General features: G+C 38.0%; 2 protein-coding genes across 9 annotated transcripts in view; both read left to right on the plus strand.

Annotated features, from left to right (window-relative positions):
* The window catches only part of LOC139981504 (uncharacterized), a 45,034-nt gene extending 40,239 nt beyond the window's left edge, over positions 1-4,795 (plus strand). For 2 of the 7 annotated variants that reach the window (XM_071993944.1, XM_071993941.1), the window contains exons 7-9: positions 2-385; positions 1,145-1,180; positions 1,456-3,475. In XM_071993944.1, the coding sequence (XP_071850045.1) occupies positions 2-385; positions 1,145-1,180; positions 1,456-1,577 (542 nt within the window). In that variant the 3' untranslated portion in view covers positions 1,578-3,475. Of the gene's footprint in view, position 1; positions 386-1,144; positions 1,181-1,293; positions 1,328-1,455 lie in introns of those variants that run through there. The other 5 variants (XM_071993939.1, XM_071993943.1, XM_071993945.1 and 2 more) reach the window with 4 other exon arrangements.
* Positions 4,796-5,443: 648 nt separating this feature from the next.
* Positions 5,444-20,235, plus strand: part of LOC139981506 (uncharacterized) — a 95,573-nt gene continuing 80,781 nt past the window's right edge. Inside the window, exons 1-3 of one of the 2 annotated variants that reach the window (XM_071993948.1) lie at positions 5,444-5,592; positions 7,709-7,787; positions 8,551-8,706. In XM_071993948.1, the coding sequence (XP_071850049.1) occupies positions 5,548-5,592; positions 7,709-7,787; positions 8,551-8,706 (280 nt within the window). In that variant the 5' untranslated portion in view covers positions 5,444-5,547. The remainder of the gene's footprint in view (positions 5,593-7,708; positions 7,788-8,550; positions 8,707-20,235) is intronic. The other variant, XM_071993952.1, reaches the window with a different exon arrangement.

Consider the following 20,235-nt stretch of genomic DNA (forward strand, 5'->3'; position numbering starts at 1 on the left):
GTTACACCAATCAATCCTACACCTTCTATCGTTGGCGTTGGGTGCTCAGAACCATTGAATTGCACATTTAATGTAACAAGCAGTGGATATCTGACATGTTTAATAGAGGGCGTTCTACCAATCGTGCATCCGAAATGGATCCACGATGAATATATTTCTTCCAGAATTACTTTCAGTCGACCACAGCTAATAGTGAGAAATATTGGGTCTTTGTTTAACATATACTTGACTACGTACTACGAAATAACGACTGACCAGGTTTATGAAAGTGAGACAGACGAAGACTGGCAGGCTAATGACGTCACAGCGTCCTGCTCTGTGAACTACGAGGTTCTTGGGCAACACAAGACAGACGTTACGCTGCATCTCCAGAAACGTACGTCAGGTGACTATATACAATGTGTAAGCGTAGGAAGGTACTTTGATGAGGAGATAAACTGTTACTGTATGATGATGATAAAAGAGCTGTCAATTGAAGTTAGACCACCCCATTGGAGCTTGTTGAAACATTCTTTTTCTGGGTAGTGATCTTCAAGTAACAATATATGGAAGGGAGAGGACTCATTTTTCAGCAGTTGGTTTTAAGTGTATAGGGCGAAGGTGGAGAGGGGATATTTGGGGAGGGGGACTGTGGGGAGGGGGACTGTGGGGAGGGGGACATTAAGGAGAAGCCAATTTTCCATCCCATGCAGACTGATGTGATAAATATGCTTGTGATGAATAACTCACACCACATTAATAAATCGTCCGTTTGAAATTATCGCGTTGTAAACATATCGAGCTTCATAAATGACATAAAGATTATCCAAAACTAAACGGAAAAGACCCCTCGTGGCACCCCCTTTTGGTTCCGAAATGACCGAATTTAATTATTTCAGAAAATCTAATACCATGTCTTAAGATACGGACAGTTACATGTGGAGAGCAACATGGTATATTACCACAACCGTGACGTTAGGACTTTCTTTGCATTCAGAATAGTTACAGGCGACTCAATGAAGTTGAAACTCACAAATCATGCGTTAGAATGTAAGTTTATGCGGATTAGCATTTTTTTCATCTTAGGTTTAATTTTCAGCTACTAAGTGTGTATCAATCGTGTTCTTCATACATAATATCTATCTTTTCAATTTGTTTCTTGCAGCTGTAACAGAGGATATGATAAGAAAGAACTTTGGAGGTAAGTTCAAACATGGTGATAATTTTGCTATATTACATATATTCACTTCGAAAATGAAATTTTGATGTGATATTTATAACTACAAGTTTACCTTACTACCTTATTTGTTACAGAGTGACTCAAGTGTTTCCTTTCCTGGTAATGTCATATTGATGAGTATATCTAGAAACTGATTTTCGTGGGTCATTGGGTAAACCTTCATTTCTGGTAAGTATAATTAGCACACAACATTGATGCTAGTAGTGTTTAACATGCATTTCTCGTTTTTATTCCAGCAAATAATCACTGGGTGTGTGTCATCTCAGTCAGTGTAATGGCTGTCATTATGATTATTGCTTTTTGCTTTTCAAAATGGCAAAGCAAAAAAGGGGACCTGCGTCAACAAGAATACATCTGATGCCGAGAATAATTATAAGAACAACGGTGAAGACAACCCAGCCAAGACAATTGAGATTTAAGAGAAAGAGAACTATAAAGAACGGCATGGGTCCATTAGTCATTAAAGATAACATGTCTTTAGTGATAACATTCATGGAGAACGAAAAAAAATACTTCATCATTGATATCTTTTTCACTAAATGCAATTAGCAAGAGGTACTGCTTGTGGTACCATTTGATGAAGTCAAAGTGTTTTTTAACTATATACATAAATCTTGTAAAATATGTTATATAATAACTTAAGTATATATATATATATGTTATATGTTATATATGTTATGGTATATATGTTATGGTATATATATATGTGTTATGGTTTCTCCTCAACATAAACGGGTTATGAAATCAAAAACCGGATATGTAGGTTAAATATTCGAAGATAAACCATAAGATATCTAGTTACACCTAAATTACTGCCCTTGAGTTACTTACTGCCCCTAGGCTTCCTACTGTCTCTGAGCTACCAATATAGTGCCCGTTAGATATCTAATTACACCTAAATCACTGCCCGTGAGTTACTTACTGCCCCTGAGCTGCCTACTGAATCTGAGCTACCTATATAGTGCCCTTGAGATATCTATTGCACCTAAATTACTGCCCCTGGGCTACCCGCTGTCCCCGAGTTATCAACATTTCCTGAGCTTCCTATATTGTCCCATCGGTCCCTAGGATACCCACTGGTTCTGAGCTACAATATATCCCTCCACTACCTACCTGTATACAATGGTGATTACAAAGCTGAGGGACGAGGACCCTTCTTCCGTCGTCTCTTCTGTCAGCAATTTCTGTCTGAACGTATATGTGCCCTGACTTAAAGAATTGTATTTTTAGATTCTCCTGCAAGCAGGAACTCGCGAAGAAGCCGTCATTGGCTTATCAAAGCCACAAGCTGACCGAAGTCAGTCTCTTATTCATATTTAACGTCCATGATTATGAATTGTCAATTGTCAACAACTCTGTAACTGAACGACATACATTAATCTTGGAGTGACTCGAACCGGGGCCCTTATGATTGGAAGGCACCGGCGTTAACAACTGAGCTAGCACTCCACTGTTTTAGATCTATACTTCTTAGTACTTTAGATATAGACTTAGATTTCTTAGATGTATATAATTACCTATTAAAATACTGAGGTGATGGGTTTCTTGGAAAGATCCGCACATCCTGAGAATAAAAGATGAAACATGAAGAGGCTTTATGTTCAGTTTGTTTTTAACTGAAGCCGTCGCAACATAAAACTGCCGAAATATTGATCAATAGTAGTTTTAAGCACACGCACACTGCCAGAGAGTCCATGATTTTCTACGTAACGACAGTCAGAGTTGTGTCGGTTCGCGATCAGTTTTTATAGAGCCATCACCAAATCTCGGGTATATACGCCAATTATGCAATAGTAATTTTAATGTTATCGATTATTAGACGTTTAAGGTGGACGTTGTTGCATGTACACTTTCATCGACGATGGGCCAATTTCTGATACACGTTCGTAGGATCTCCTTCTAAGACATATTCCTTCTCACACTTTCTGAATGCTAAATGTCTTCGGATTTCGACTATGATGATGATACGTGCTTCATTGATTGGTTGTCGAAAGCAAAGTACGCAGTTGTTGTATCCCCGGCGGCTTGTCATGGACACTTTCTTTGTACGATGGCATTGTGCCATTGGAAAGCGATGAAAGGGTCACCTCTCTGTCATCTCTCTACCGCCTCCTAACGTTACATTGCTTTTATTCAATGATATTTCCAACCGGCATTTCTCCAACTCTCGTTCACGCCCCCCCCCCCCTCACAAACTCCCTCCTTACGAAAATTCACCAACACACGAAAGGAAAGTTTTCACATGAAACATAGAGAATAGGTGAGTATTCTTTCTATTTATTTATTTTTTGTTCATCGATTTGGTCGTTTCACGTCAGACTTACATGTATACAGGGTGCACTTTGGCAATGAAAAGTATGTTATGTAAATACATAAAGACAGAACCGTTAGGTATTCCGTTAGCAGCGTATATAGTGAACTAAACCAAGCGCATTCCATTAATAAGTTACACAACAAAATACTCCAGCACCCCTCATCCCTCCCCAGAAGAGGTATAAGTGATATGCGCCATACGAGCGACAAAAGTTATTCCCTCTTCTCGCCCAGAATGAGAAATTTTCGATAATGAAAATAATAATGTATATGACTAGCAGGGTGTGTTACAGGGATTCCGTGATTGATCTAAAGTAACTTGACTAGCAGAGTGTGTTACAGGAATTCAGTGATTGATCTAAAGTAACCTAACTGCAGGGTGTGTTACAGGGATTCCATGATTGATCTAAAGTAACTTAACTAGCTTGGTGTATTACAGGGATTCAGTGATTGATCTAAAGTAACCTAACTGCAGGGTGTGTTGCCGGGATTCCGTGATTAACCCTTAAGTAACCGCACTCAGGGTGTGTTACAATGGTACGCATCAGCTAACGTATCATATGTACGCTGATGACACTTAGCTTTACCTCGCCATTGATCAAAAAAAAACCGGATCCAATCGAGGGCGTCATACTAAAGGTCCAATCTTGCATCTAGATGATATTCAGTCAGGGATGACCCACAATCACCTATCAAACTGAACACTGATAAAACTGAAGTCTTGATTTGCGACAGAAAACAAGAAGTAGCAAAACTGCATATAACACAACTAAGCATCAGTCAATGCAACATAAATATTGTCGATAAAACCTCAGTCTGCAATCTTAGAGTAAGAATTGATCCTGAACTCAATATGGATGAACACATAAAACACTTTTGTAAATCAACTTATTTTCATTTGCGCAACATTAGCAAGATTAGAAGATATCTGACTAGACAAGCAACTGAATAGTTGGTGAATACCCTGATAACATATCGACTTGACTACGGTAATTCTTTGCCCTATGGAATTACAAATGCACAAATGAATTGACTGCATCGAATTCATAACACCGCCGCACGAATAGTGACAAAAACTCCAAAGCTAAGTCATATAACACGTTTGTAACGAAACGTCAAAGACAACATGAAATGATAACACAATGATCTTTATAACGGAAAATATGATTAAAAAAAGAGGAAAATGTTGAAGGTAGCTTGATGGTAGCTTGCTCATATACAAGTTAATATATGAATCAATGTTCACTATAAACACACATTCAACCATAAGCGGTCCCATTCTTTTTTTTAATTGATTGTTATTCACATCCGTTTTCATAATACAGGAAGATTTAAACTGAAATAAAATATACAGAAAAAATATATATTAAAAGACCGAACTATCCCTGTCAGGGTATCTAACTATATGGTTTATATTTATATATCTGTTTATATTCCAAGCAAAAGGCAACAGGTCTACATGCGTGGGAACTGATTGCCGTTTGCTAGATAGCCTACTCACCAACTTCTCATTTTATTAAATAAACACTGACTTTGTACAAAATCTAAAAGCTAACATCAATTATAGACCAATATCGAAACAATTAGATCGTTAAAGCTGAACGACGCAATATCATGAATCTTATCTGAACGTTCCTTTTGTTTCCTTTTTTAATATAATGACGAAACACACTCATGGGTTACAGGCCCACACATACACATACTTTCACCTACAGAGACCCATCTGCCTGCAAGACTATATACCAAAGGGGATGTTGTGACAAACCAACTTTGGGCTAAATTAAACATTTTTCTGCAAAATGTTTAATTGACAACTTATCAGAAGTTGGGGCAAAGTTTTCTGATGTTGTTGCACTTTAAGCTTCCGTTTACCGCTTCAGGATATTAGCGGAAAAAAACTTATGAAAACAGGAAATGTTTACTTACACTCCAACCTATAATCAGAAAACCGACCAAACATAACAATTCTGCCACATTGGAAGAGAGTAAGGGAGAAACCATGGAGCTATAAACAGATGGAGAAACTATCAAGTAGTCTGCCGTCCGATGGAACTCTATGTGTAAGATTTTTTTCAATGATTGTTTTTTATTCATATATTTTCTTATTAACGTCTCGGGAACGACATGCTGTAAGTTACCACATACATCTACTATGATATGTACTTGCTCTACTTATATGTATTAAACTCTTTTGCATCAGGAAGTGAACAATTAAATATTATGTATATTATTTAAAAAAAGAGAGAAATAAGATATGACTTATAATTGACAAGTAAGGAGTAATGTTTATATTTATATATAAATAATGTTTATATATCCGCCGGAGGTTGGAAGTTTTTTCACTGTTCTGGATTTTCCTTCTCATTACGTTTTCAATTATATATATTAATTTGCCTTTGTCGTTAACTTCCATTTCATTAACATAAAGTCTGTTCAAATTATCTCTTTCGAGATCCGGCTTTAGGAATCACAAATGATTTTCGAGTTGGTCAGCATCATGTTTGATCTCTATAGAGTAAGGCAAAATATGTCACCAAGAACAGAACTAGTATTGTTCGATACAGGTGACAAACGCCTACAGTGGAATTGCGACCTTCCTTGCCGGTACCGGTTTCGAACCTCTGGACATACAATCAGCGTCCATAGTCTAGTGGTTAGGGCAGGGACGTCGCTAGAGAGGGGTGTGGGGGTGTCTCACCCCCCCCCAATCTTGGTAAAAATTACGATAGTTGGAAAATTTGAGTGCGACAGTCGGAATTTCCGACCGTCGGAATTTCCGACTGTCGCCAGCTTCAATTCGAATTTCCGACTGTCGCACACTAATTTTTCTGACTGTCGCACTTTTATTTTCATATGTTCTTGTAATTTGTGAGTGACATGAAAGTTTCGATCAAAATTGACCTTTATTCAGTCATATTTACCATGTTTTCCTCGTCAAAATTGTATCTTGCGATCCTTATACTCCACCATACAAAACTTTGTATGATTTTGAATACTCTAAAAAAAATATACAACGTTCCCCAGCTTCAATTCGGATAATTTATGTATTAATTTTGCTATTGGGTGGTTCGACCCTGTTCGCTAGCTTCAAGTAAGTTCAGGATATACAGGGACGTAGCCAGGGGGAGCAGGGGAGCGGCTGCTCCCCCTTTCAGTGTCGAAAAATATGTTTAAAAACTTGTTATTACAATGCTAATACACGGCGATAACAATATTTGTTTTTACGCCACTGCGCATCTGGCTGTCTTACAAAATATGAAAGTTTATATTGTCCATCAGTTAAGTTCGTCAAATGTATTTCTGGTATATTATGTAAAAGAACATGTAAAAGGTTTCAAACGGGAAACAAAATCTGCTGATAATATGATATCATATGATAATGATGAAACTGGCAACAAATTGCACCAGATCGCATCTAAGGACCTTCAATTGTTCAAAAATATCTCAAAGGGGGACACCCCTCCCCTTAGACCCCTCCCCCATATCAATGGCAAAAGGTGCTCCCTCTTTCAAACTCCTGGCTACGTCGTTGGGGTATACATTGTCTCTACGGTATACAATTAAAACACCAATCCTAATCTATGGAAGCTTAAAAGTGCCATCAACATAAGCAAAAACTTTGCCCCATAAGGTACAAATGTATCCAAAAAAGTTCGGAACATAAGTGCAGTCGCGAGAGATGGGGTGTCTGACTGACACTGACCGTATCGTTGACGATTAGTGCGGGGGGGGGGGGGGTACAAGGCAGCAGTCGGAATTTTCTGGCTCCAAAACCCATCCAGTTGGAATTTCAGCCACTACACCCCCCAATCATCAGGCCTTTGCTACGTCCCTGGGTTAGGGTGTCCGCGTACAAATAGGGAGGCCCGGGTTCGAATCCTGGTGGAGGCTGGAAGTTTTGTCACTGTTCTGGATTTTCCTTCTCATTATGTTTTCAATTATACTTATATATATATATATATATATATATATATATATATATATATATATACATATATATATATATATACATATATACATATATATATATATATATATATATACATGCGAACCTACTCATTTTTGAGATGTTGTGCGTCAAGCGTAATTGTTATCGCTCGAAATCATCGTCTCTTATCAAACAGTAGGTAAGTCCAAGTTTTAATGCTTTTTGGTTCTTTCACTCATGTTCTACAGGATTACAACTTCCTTCAATCGTCCATGATGCAGGTCTTAAAACATCTATGGTTAATCGTCACTATGTGCATTCTACACGGTAGGACAAAAAGTCAAGTTCTTTGTTATTGAATAGTAATAGTTTATGTAACCTGGAACTAATAGAGTTCAATAGGTTTCACCTTCACTATAAGTCTTGGGGATATATGTCTTATATACCTTAAATCTTGGTGATTGAGAAAACCATGATTTTTGTTTCGTAATCACTTCGGCTGAGGCACGTACGTATTATTGCGGTGTTAGTTTTTACATTTTATCGGTTAAATGAAGAAAAAATTATACGTCAACGTTTGCTTCAAATCGAATTTTGTAAGCCACAATGCAATATGTTTTACAATTATTAGATTGGTCGTTTACATTTCAGTAAAGGTTTAGTTTGGACCGGTGCAAGACATGACTGGTTATTAATTAATTAAGAAGTTTGTGAATGCATACCTCTTTCAGTTACTTGTTGAAATGCAGGTTTACTAAAGAAGGGACAAAATGCCGTTGTTTTAATACAGAGAATACTAATTGCTATTTCTAAATACAAATAAAACAAAACTGTTAGCAAACTGCTCATCCACTAAAGAGCATGTGTAAAGAGAATGTGTAAAAGTAAGTTGGCCTGACGTTACGATCCTAGCAGGATCTTTTTCAGAGGCTAAATGACAAGCTTGTCCTTAGCCTCTAAAGAAGACCCTGCTAGGATTGAAAAGTCAGGCCAACTTACTTTTACACATGCTATTGCTATCAATATTAATTTATTTTGATGCGAAATACTATACTCTATTTTATTTTAATTCCCAACACAACCGTTTTAGGTACTAAAAGTGTTTTGACAGACTGTACAAGTCACCAAAATGCACGAATCGGCAGTAGTTGGAAAATTGACTGCAGGCTACAAGGAGATTGGAGCGAAGTTAAATATTACCACGATAACCCAGTCGAAAGAAATTTACTAATTATGTCTAATCAAGGTAAGCCTTTAACATGTGTAAGAGTGAGTTATTCCCACGAGTATTTACCATTAATACACAATTATATAGTAAATATACATTATTCGATACATTTTTACTTTTTCAATTCAGCTTTCTTTCTTTTTGTATGATTGCTTTACGATGATGGTGATAGTTTATAATGCCTAATAGGAGTTGATTAAATCTTAAAAGGTGACAATGTATATTTTCAAGGAATAATTGATATCCCTCTGTATGAATGTATAGGTAAAGGTAGAGGTAAAGGGAAAGGCGTGCGTTGACACAAGTGAGAACAATCAAGAGACAAAATGAGACAAATTAATGATTGAAATTTATCAAACTAGGCAGGCAGTTTAAAAAAAAAATTTTTTTTTTTTTTTAAATAAGGTTAAATTGAATAACGTGATGTACATGGTTTGCCGTACACACAATATATCACAAGTCATGTACAGCGAGATCAATTGTTCTCGTGACTTTACAATATGCTTACTTACTCTTAAAGAAGGAAACGGCTGTTAACAAATAGTGAGAAGCCACATAAGAACATCCGTGAAAAACATATTGGAAAGGAAGTAGTAATCCAAACATAAGCAATCAGTAGCATTCCCCGTCCATATCCTTATAATAGGTGTGGTGAGATGTAATTATAAAGTTGTGATTTTCAATATAAATGTTTATGAAGGTGATATAAAGTAGAAACTTAACATGCATTATATGAACTTGATATGGCTTTTATATGGATTCCCTTCATATCTTCCACATCAAACTTAAGATAATTCGAATATGGGCCAGATATAAAATCCAACATATAAAAATATTAAAACTTTTTGGCCATACGTAATTTAAAGTTTTATATAAAGTTAAGTTCATATAAAGTTTCATAAAGTAAACAAAGTAGAACCAAAAAAATCACTGGCGGGCCGCATGTGGCCCGCGGGCCGTAGGTTGCCCACCCCTGGCCTATAGGAACGATGTCCTAAAATGTCCCCGGACATATAGGGGAAGGAAGCTATCCGCCGCGACTGCATGTGAGTTTCTCGACTTGCCGTCCTGGGAGTCATACCACAAAATGGTGCATATCCTCTTACGCCATTATTAATAATTTAAAAATATAACATATATGATATGCACATTAACAAAATTTTGGTTATATTTTTCGGGCAAGTCGCTACAACCCCCCCACCCCCCCCAAATCAGATTGGGCTCATACGCCTATCACTTTAGTTCTATTAGGCATTTGTTTTTTGAGTATTCAAAATCATACGAAGTTTTGTACGGTGGAGTATAAGAATCGCGAGTTACAATTTCTCAAGTGGCAACGAAATTTTTCAATTTTCAGGTCATGCACAATCACAGGAATAAATGAATAGGCGTAGATAAACTGAAGTGCGACAGTCGGAAATTCCGACTGTCGCACTCCAATTTTCCAACTATCGTCAGTTTAACATAGTTTGGGGTGAGACACCCCACCCCCCCCCTGTAGCGACGTCCCTGCGTGTACCCAGTGTTCTCACATTTTGTTATAATTAAAAAAAAAAAGTGTTTTCGAAATCGAAAAGTAGACTAAATAGTCAAGTGCTCTTTGATGGTCGTTGCGGATTTTCCACACACCTCAAAGACGACACAAAGACATGTTGGAGAAGGGGATGTTCGACACATATCCAAACGTCGCTCGTGCCTACCAGCTAATTCTCACCCTGCCAGTCACTTCCTGCTCATGCGAGCGTAGCTTTTCGGCGTTAAAGTTTGTGAACAATTCGTTGCGGACGGGCATGTCCCAAGCCAAGCACGTCTGAGTGACCTGATGGTGCTGGCCACGCACCCCGACCGAGCGGAAGCGTGCAAGCAGACTGCCATTGACTCATTTTGGAACCTAACTCAGCGACGTTGAATGGGAACAGTGTCAGCAACTGAATTTCTTGTAGGGCCTACGAGAAATGGGGCTTCTGTTGACTGCTTGGTCAATGGTTGTTAATTGTTGATATTCAGTCAATCGAAACAGTTAAATAATTACTGATTGATAACTAATGAACCAAATGTGCCATCAACGCTGCCATCGTTGAACACTATTTTATAGTCCCAAAATAAGTGCCACCCGTTACCTTTGCCAAAGTTAGTCAATTTTCCATGAAAAAGATGGCAAATTGTTTAATTGTTTTCTAAGCCTGTAACAAAGTTCGGAAAGTTAAGATAAATGTAGTGAATAGAGATTATGGGACTCCATGTGAACTTCTTCTTAAGTAATGCAATTAGTTCGCTAAAAGGTCCACCAGGATAAATTTTCCTCATGGTCTGATAGGTAGTTTCGAAAAAAATGAATAATAATACTCATTTCAAATACAGTCACAATTAACCTGGAAAATAATCACTTCGTTATCGTATGTTTTACGTTAGGTATCGCTACTTTCGCTTTTTCTGCCCATGTTTTCAAACGGCATAGCTTTTTCTTCACCCAGTCACCACTTCTCACGGGCATGGGCGGCAATCATGGATCAGCCAACACAAAAATGTTTCAATTTCTTAAATTTCTGGCGCTTCTGGGAGACGAGGAATTGGTAAAATGAGGAATAAATGAATAAATGGCCATCACTTCCTTCGAGAATATTCCCAAAATAAAAAATTGCCGGAAATTTTTATCAATTTTAGGGGTGTTGCTTTCTGCCATAAGGCACGGGAAGTGCCGTTTCCTGCAATCTGAGGGGTCTGCCAGACGAAACTTTTTCTTGTACGCTGCGCGCCAACCTGTGGTGGCGCTCCGCTTTGATAGTCATCACCTGCTCACGGCCCCCCCCCCAAAAAAAAATATTTTCGCACGACGCCCCTGCTCACTGTGGATTAAACTCCGGTATCACTCAACAACAAGATAACATGGGATGCGCTGCCACGGAATATACTCCCTATTTCATTTCCCCAATATAAGGGAACGGGCACCGTCTTTGAAACACCATCATGCACAACTAAACAACAACTATGTACAAGCTTTGGCTGTAGCTATGAAGTGCTGTCTCTTATGATAATGACGCACTAGTTTTCTACTGGAATCGCCCAAAGATGCGGCGTCTGTAATCCGAGGAAACAACGAAATTCTCTGTTAATTCCTCAAATTGCAACTGGGCTAGACGTTCGCGGTGAATATGGCACACCATCACATGGTTCAGCCTCTGTTGAGTCATGGTGCTCCGTAGCCTTGTCTTCAAACGCCTCGAAGCACTAAAATATCTCTCGGCTTCCGTCAAACTGGCAGAGGAGACGAGGAGCAACCGCAAGAGAGCTTCGACTTCACCAAATATAACCCGTACCGCTGGATTCATCGATTTGAATATTTGTCTATACCCTTCAACCGACGACTGGAACTGGCCTCGAAAGAAAGGCAGACTAAGCTTAAGATTATCGGAGAGCTCAGGGTACCAACTCACGAGATCGGGGTGGAATTCTCCATTCAGCAACATTGAGTGATATTCGATGATATGAATCCTGAGATGTGTAAGCCCTAACCAAATAGAGCCACGACACTTCTCTTTTTCCAAATGTGTGGGGGGGGGGGGGGCATTTGATAGTGTGTCCCCTACCCATCGGACTGTGGGGCACATGTCCCCCGCCCCCCTGGATTGACGTCCATGCTTTTATATATATATATATATATATATATATATATATATATATATATGTATATATATATATATATATATATATATATATATATATATATATATATATATATATATATATATATACCACTGGTTTGACCAATAGGGGGAAATGCAAAAAAGTGTACCATAAGGGGAAATTGAGGGAAAACACGAATAACATGGAAATAAATTATATTTTAATATCTAAATTTTCATGAAATACTTGTCATGATGTGCTCTAATGTGCTACATGTCTTTTGAGATTAAATTAATAAGATCTTAGGATATACCTTTTTTGGACCTTTAAAAATTTCCCCCGAACGTATTTTTCCTACTAATGAGGATTAGGGGGAAAAGTTTGTATTTCTCCTTAACAGTTTTTTGTATTTCTCCTTAACGGTTTCTTGTATATTTCTCCTAAACGTTGAAATAAGCAAATTTTCCTTTAAGGAGAAATACAAACATGTATTCGTAGTACAGAATTATGGTTACGGTGGGAGGATTGAGTGGTAGAGTAATTTCTCCGGGGACAAAACATATGATATGTAATAAAATTTGATGATGAATGAAAATAATCAATAATATAATCTATGATAAGTTTAATATTATTTATTATATCATCAGACAGTGAGGAGCCCATATAAAAGCGCAATAAAAGGGCTGAAAAACTTCGAACTACTCACACGATCGCACTTATCCCACCTCCCTCCCCCTTTCCCTCTTTCGTGGGTAACTCTAGCCCAACCATCTGTTCAGAAAATCGGTAAAGGAAAGCTACCACGGGCGTTGTGGGTAGGGGCGGGTATTGCGACCCCTTTTAATACCCTATTAGTTTTCGAGCATAACAGTATTCACTCTGGCTAATTATTAGTTTAGTTTAGTTACCCAAGGATCAGGAAGCTTTACAGTAGCTTATTTGAGAACCTATCCGTGATATATCATGGATAAACACCGGTTTACTTCAAGCCTTCTATTTTCAATAATTGTTCAGAGGGTAAAGAGGCAGGGGTGTGAATTCTCTCCCATTCCTGCTCCCGGGACCGCCTTTTAAAGTCCCCATCAACTTTTTTTTCTCGATACATTGGAACCACTGGCCCTCACTTCACTAACTTAGTAATCACTCTGGTTAAGCAAGTAAGCAACCGAGTATAGCTATCTGCTTGAAAGCTACATAGACTATTTACTACAAAAGCGATATGTTAATGTAACAGTCAAAATTTGTATTTCTAATTAGATACAGGTTTCTTGTATTTCTCCTTAACGTTGAAATTAGCAGAAATTCCCTTAAGGAGAAATACAAACATGTATTCGTAGTACAGAATTATGGTTACGGTGGGGAGGATTGAGTGGTAAAGTAATTTCTCCGGGGACAAAACATATGATATGTAATAAAATTTAATGATAAATGAAAATAATAATATAAACTATGATAAGTTTAATATTATTTATTATATCATCAGGAATGTGAGGGGTTCATATAAAAGCGCAAAAAATGGGCTGAAAAACTTCAAACTACTTACACGGTCGAACTTACTCCACCTCCCTCCCCCTTTCCCTCTTTCATTGGAAACTCTAGCCCAACCATCTGTTCAGAAACGTTCAAGCGTCTCGTATATGAAAATCGGTAAAGAAAAGCTACCAGGGGCGTTGTCGGTAGGGGCGGGGATTGCGACCACTTTAATACCCTATTAGTTTTCGAGAATTACAGTCTCCACTCTGGCTAATTATTAGTTTAGTTACCCAAGGATCAGGAAGCTTTACAGTAGCTTATTTGAGGCCCTATCCGTGTTAGATCATGGATGAACACCTGCTTACTTCAAGCCTTCTATTTTCGATAATTGTTCAGAGGGTAAAGAGGCAGGGGTGTGAATTCTCTCCCATTCCTGCTCCCAGGACCGCCTTTTAAAGTCCCCATCAACTTTTTTTCGATACTTTGGTACCACTGACCCTCACTTCACAAACTTAGTAATCACTCTGGTTAAGCAAGTAAACAACTGAGTATAGTTATCTGCTTGAAGGCTACATAGACTATTTACTACAAGGTTATATTAATGTAACAGTCAAAATTTGCATTTCAAATTATATACAGGTTTCTTGTATTTCTCCTTAACGTTGAAATAAGCAAAACTTCCCTTAAAGGAGAAATACAACCATGTATTCGTAGTACAGAATTATGGGTACGGTGGGGAGGATTGAGTGGTAAAGTAATTTCTCCGGCTACAAAACATATGATGTGTAATAAAATTTGATGATAAATGAAAATAATCAATAATATAAGCAATGATAAGTTTAATATTATTTATTATATCATCAGACTGTAAGGAGCCTATATAAAAGCGCAATAAAATGGCTGAAAAACTTCGAACTAATCACACGGTCGCACTTACCCTACCTCCCTTCCCCCATCCCCCTTCCTCTCTTTCATGGGAAACTCTAGCCTTACCATCTGTTCTGAATCGTTCGAGCGTCTCGTATACGGAAATAGGTAAAGGAAAGCTACCAGGGGCGTTATGGGTAGGGGCGGGGATTGCGACCACTTTAATACCCTATTAGTTTTCGAGCATAACAGTATTCACTCTGGCTAATTATTAGTTTAGTTTAGTTACCCAAGGATCAGGAAGCTTTACAGTAGCTTATTTGAGACCCTATCCGTGATAGATCATGGATGAACACCGGCTTTCTTCAAGCCTTCTGTTTTCGATAAATGTTCAGAGGGTAAAGAGGCAGGGGTGTGAATTGTCTCCCATTCCTGCTCCCGGGACCGCCTTTTAAAGTCCCCATCAACTTTTTTTTCTCGATACATTGGAACCACTGGCCCTCACTTCACTAACTTAGTAATCACTCTGGTTAAGCAAGTAAGCAACTGAGTATAGTTATCTGCTTGAAGGTTTCATAGACTATTTACTACAAGGTTATGTTAATGTTACAGTCAAAATTTGCATTTCTAATTATATACAGGTTTCTTGTATTTCTCCTTAACGTTGAAATAAGCAAAACTTCCCTTAAGGAGAAATACAAACATGTATTCGTAGTACAGAATTATGGTAACGGTGGGGAGGCTTGAGTGGTAGGGTAATTTCTCCGGAGACAAAACATATGATATGTAATAAAATTTGATGATAAATGAAAATAATCAATAATATAAACTATGATAAGTTTAATATAATTTATTATATCATCAGGACTGTGAGGGGCACATTTAAAAGCGCAATAAAAGGGCTGAAAAACTTCAAACTACTCACACGGTCGCACTTACCCCACCCCCTTCCCCTCTTTCATGGGCAACTCTAGCCCAACCATCTGTTCAGAAACGTTCAAGCGTCACGTTTACGGAATTAGGTAAAGGAAAGCTATCGAGGGCGTTGTGGGTAGGGGCGGGGATTGCGACCACTTTAATACCCTATTAGTTTTCGAGCATAGCAATATTCACTCTGGCTAATTATTAGTTTAGTTTAGTTACCCAAGGATCAGGAAGCTTTACAGTAGCTTATTTGAGAACCTATCCGTGTTAGATCATGGATGAACACCGGCTTACTTCAAGCCTTCTATTTTCGATAATTGTTCAGAGGGTAAAGAGGCAGGGGTGTGAATTTTCTCCCATGCCTGCTCCCGAGAACGCCTTTTAAAGTCCCCATCAACTTTTTGCGATACTTTGGTACCACTGGCCCTCACTCCACAAACTTAGTAATCACTCTGGTTAAGCAAGTAAGCAACGGAGTATAGTTATCTGCTTAAAGGCTACATAGACTATTTACTACAAAAGCTATGTTAATGTAACAGTCAAAATTTGCATTTCTAATTAAATACAGGTTTCTTGTATTTCTCCTTAACGTTGAAATAAGCAAAACTTCCCTTAAGGAGAAATACAAACATGTATTCGTTGTACAGAATTATGGTAACGGTGGGGAGTATTGCGTGGTAGAGTAATTTCTCCGGGGACAAAACATATGATATGTAAAAAAATTTGATGATAAATGAAAATAATCAATAATATAAACTATGATAAGTTTAATATTATTTATTATATCATCAGGAATGTGAGGGGTTCATATAAAAGCGCAATAAAATGGCTGAAAAACGTCAAACTTCTCACACGGTCGCACTTACACTACCTCCATTCCCCCTTCTCCTCTTTCATGGGAAACTCTAGCCCAAAAATCTGTTCTGAAACGTTCAAGCGTCGCGTATACGAAATTAGGTAAAAGAAAGCTACCAGGGGCGTTGTGGGTAGAGGCGGGGGTTGCGACCAATTTAATACCCTATTAGTTTTCGAGCATAACAGTATTCACTCTGGCTAATTATTAGTTTAGTTTAGTTACCCAAGGATCAGGAAGCTTTACAGTAGCTTATTTGAGAACCTATCCGTGATATATCATGGATGAACACCGGTTTACTTCAAGCCTTCTATTTTCAATAATTGTTCAGAGGGTAAAGAGGCAGGGGTGTGAATTCTCTCCCATTCCTGCTCCCGGGACCGCCTTTTAAAGTCCCCATCAACTTTTTTTTCTCGATACATTGGAACCACTGGCCCTCACTTCACTAACTTAGTAATCACTCTGGTTAAGCAAGTAAGCAACTGAGTATAGTTATCTGCTTGAAGGCTACATTGATTACTTACTACAAAAGTTATGTTAATGTGACAGTCAAAATTTGCATTTCTAATTAGATACAGGTTTCTTGTATTTCTCCTTAACGTTGAAATAAGCAAAACTTCCCTTAAGGAGAAATACAAACATGTATTCGTTGTACAGAATTATGGTAACGGTGGGAGGATTGAGTGTTAGAGTAATTTCTCCGGGGACAAAACATATGATATGTAAAAAAATTTGATGATAAATGAAAATAATCAATAATATAAACTATGATAAGTTTAATATTATTTATTATATCATCAGGAATGTGAGGGGTTCATATAAAAGCGCAATAAAATGGCTGAAAAACGTCAAACTTCTCACACGGTCGCACTTACACTACCTCCATTCCCCCTTCCCCTCTTTCATGGGAAACTCTAGCCCAACCATCTGTTCTGAAACGTTCAAGCGTCGCGTATACGAAATTAGGTAAAGGAAAGCTACCAGGGGCGTTGTGGGTAGAGGCGGGGGTTGCGACCAATTTAATACCCTATTAGTTTTCGAGCATAACAGTATTCACGCTGGCTAATTATTAGTTTAGTTTAGTTACCCAAGGATCAGGAAGCTTTACAGTAGCTTATTTGAGAACCTATCCGTGATATATCATGGATGAACACCGGTTTACTTCAAGCCTTCTATTTTCAATAATTGTTCAGAGGGTAAAGAGGCAGGGGTGTGAATTCTCTCCCATTCCTGCTCCCGGGACCGCCTTTTAAAGTCCCCATCAACTTTTTTTTCTCGATACATTGGAACCACTGGCCCTCACTTCACTAACTTAGTAATCACTCTGGTTAAGCAAGTAAGCAACTGAGTATAGTTATCTGCTTGAAGGCTACATTGATTACTTACTACAAAAGCTATGTTAATGTGACAGTCAAAATTTGCATTTCTAATTAGATACAGGTTTCTTGTATTTCTCCTTAACGTTGAAATAAGCAAAACTTCCCTTAAGGAGAAATACAAACATGTATTCGTAGTACAGAATTATGGTTACGGTGGGAGGATTGAGTGGTAGAGTAATTTCTCCGGGGACAAAACATATGATATGTAAAAAAATTTGATGATAAATGAAAATAATCAATAATATAAACTATGATAAGTTTAATATTATTTATTATATCATCAGGAATGTGAGGGGTTCATATAAAAGCGCAATAAAATGGCTGAAAAACGTCAAACTTCTCACACGGTCGCACTTACACTACCTCCATTCCCCCTTCTCCTCTTTCATGGGAAACTCTAGCCCAACCATCTGTTCTGAAACGTTCAAGCGTCGCGTATACGAAATTAGGTAAAGGAAAGCTACCAGGGGCGTTGTGGGTAGAGGCGGGGGTTGCGACCAATTTAATACCCTATTAGTTTTCGAGCATAACAGTATTCACGCTGGCTAATTATTAGTTTAGTTTAGTTACCCAAGGATCAGGAAGCTTTACAGTAGCTTATTTGAGAACCTATCCGTGATATATCATGGATGAACACCGGTTTACTTCAAGCCTTCTATTTTCAATAATTGTTCAGAGGGTAAAGAGGCAGGGGTGTGAATTCTCTCCCATTCCTGCTCCCGGGACCGCCTTTTAAAGTCCCCATCAACTTTTTTTTCTCGATACATTGGAACCACTGGCCCTCACTTCACTAACTTAGTAATCACTCTGGTTAAGCAAGTAAGCAACTGAGTATAGTTATCTGCTTGAAGGCTACATTGATTACTTACTACAAAAGCTATGTTAATGTGACAGTCAAAATTTGCATTTCTAATTAGATACAGGTTTCTTGTATTTCTCCTTAACGTTGAAATAAGCAAAACTTCCCTTAAGGAGAAATACAAACATGTATTCGTAGTACAGAATTATGGTTACGGTGGGAGGATTGAGTGGTAGAGTAATTTCTCCGGGGACAAAACATATGATATGTAATAAAATTTGATGATAAATGAAAATAATCAATAATATAAACTATGATAAGTTTAATATTATTTATTATATCATCAGACTGTAAGGAGCCTATATAAAAGCGCAATAAAATGGCTGAAAAACTTCGAACTAATCACACGGTCGCATTTACCCTACCTCCGTTCCCCTTCCCCTCTTTCATGGGTAACTCTAGCCCAACCATCTGTTCTGAATCGTTCGAGCGTCTCGTATACGGAAAAAGGTAAAGGAAAGCTACCAGGGGCGTTATGGGTAGAGGCGGGGATTGCGACCACTTTAATACCCTATTAGTTTTCGAGCATAACAGTATTCACTCTGGCTAATTAAAGTTTAGTTTAGTTACCCAAGGATCAGGAAGCTTTACAGTAGCTTATTTGAGAACCTATCCGTGATAGATCATGGATGAACACCGGCTTTCTTCAAGCCTTCTGTTTTCGATAAATGTTCAGAGGGTAAAGAGGCAGGGGTGTGAATTCTCTCCCATTCCTGCTCCCGGGACCGCCTTTTAAAGTCCCCATCAACTTTTTTTCGATACTTTGGAACCACTGACCCTTACTTCACAAACTTATTAAACACTCTGGTTAAGCAAGTAAGCAACTGAGTATAGTTATCTGCTTGAAGGCTACATTGATTACTTACTACAAAAGCTATGTTAATGTGACAGTCAAAATTTGCATTTCTAATTAGATACAGGTTTCTTGTATATCTCCTTAACGTTGAAATAAGCAAAACTTCCCTTAAGGAGAAATACAAACATGTATTCGTAGTACAGAATTATGGTTACGGTGGGAGGATTGAGTGGTAGAGTAATTTCTCCGGGGACAAAACATATGATATGTAATAAAATTTGATGATAAATGAAAATAATCAATAATATAAACTATGATAAGTTTAATATTATTTATTATATCATCAGACTGTAAGGAGCCTACACTCTAAAAACAACCGGTTCAAAAATGAACCGAAACGGCTCAAATTTGAACCGGACAAAGGATCAAATGGGCACTGAACCGACTCTGTTCATTTTGAACCGGTTTACCGGTTCAAAATTTTGAACCATTTGCCGGTTCAAAACTTTGAACCGATAAATCGGTTCAAAATGAACAGTCTCAGTTCATTTTGAACCGATTTATCGGTTCAAAGTTTTGAGTGCACATTTGATCATTTGTTCGGTTCAAATTTGAGCCGTTTCGGTTCATTTTTTAACAGGCTTTTCAATCCGAATGAACAGTGTACGGTTTAAACCATTGGTGGGACGACTATGTGGTTCAGATAACCAGATTACAGTTCAGAGTGATGCATATATCAAGGCAAAAGCCGACATTGAAAATGCAAGCCAAA

The sequence above is a fragment of the Apostichopus japonicus genome, chromosome 15, assembly GCF_037975245.1.
Source record: "Apostichopus japonicus isolate 1M-3 chromosome 15, ASM3797524v1, whole genome shotgun sequence".
Lineage (NCBI taxonomy): Eukaryota > Metazoa > Echinodermata > Holothuroidea > Aspidochirotida > Stichopodidae > Apostichopus > Apostichopus japonicus.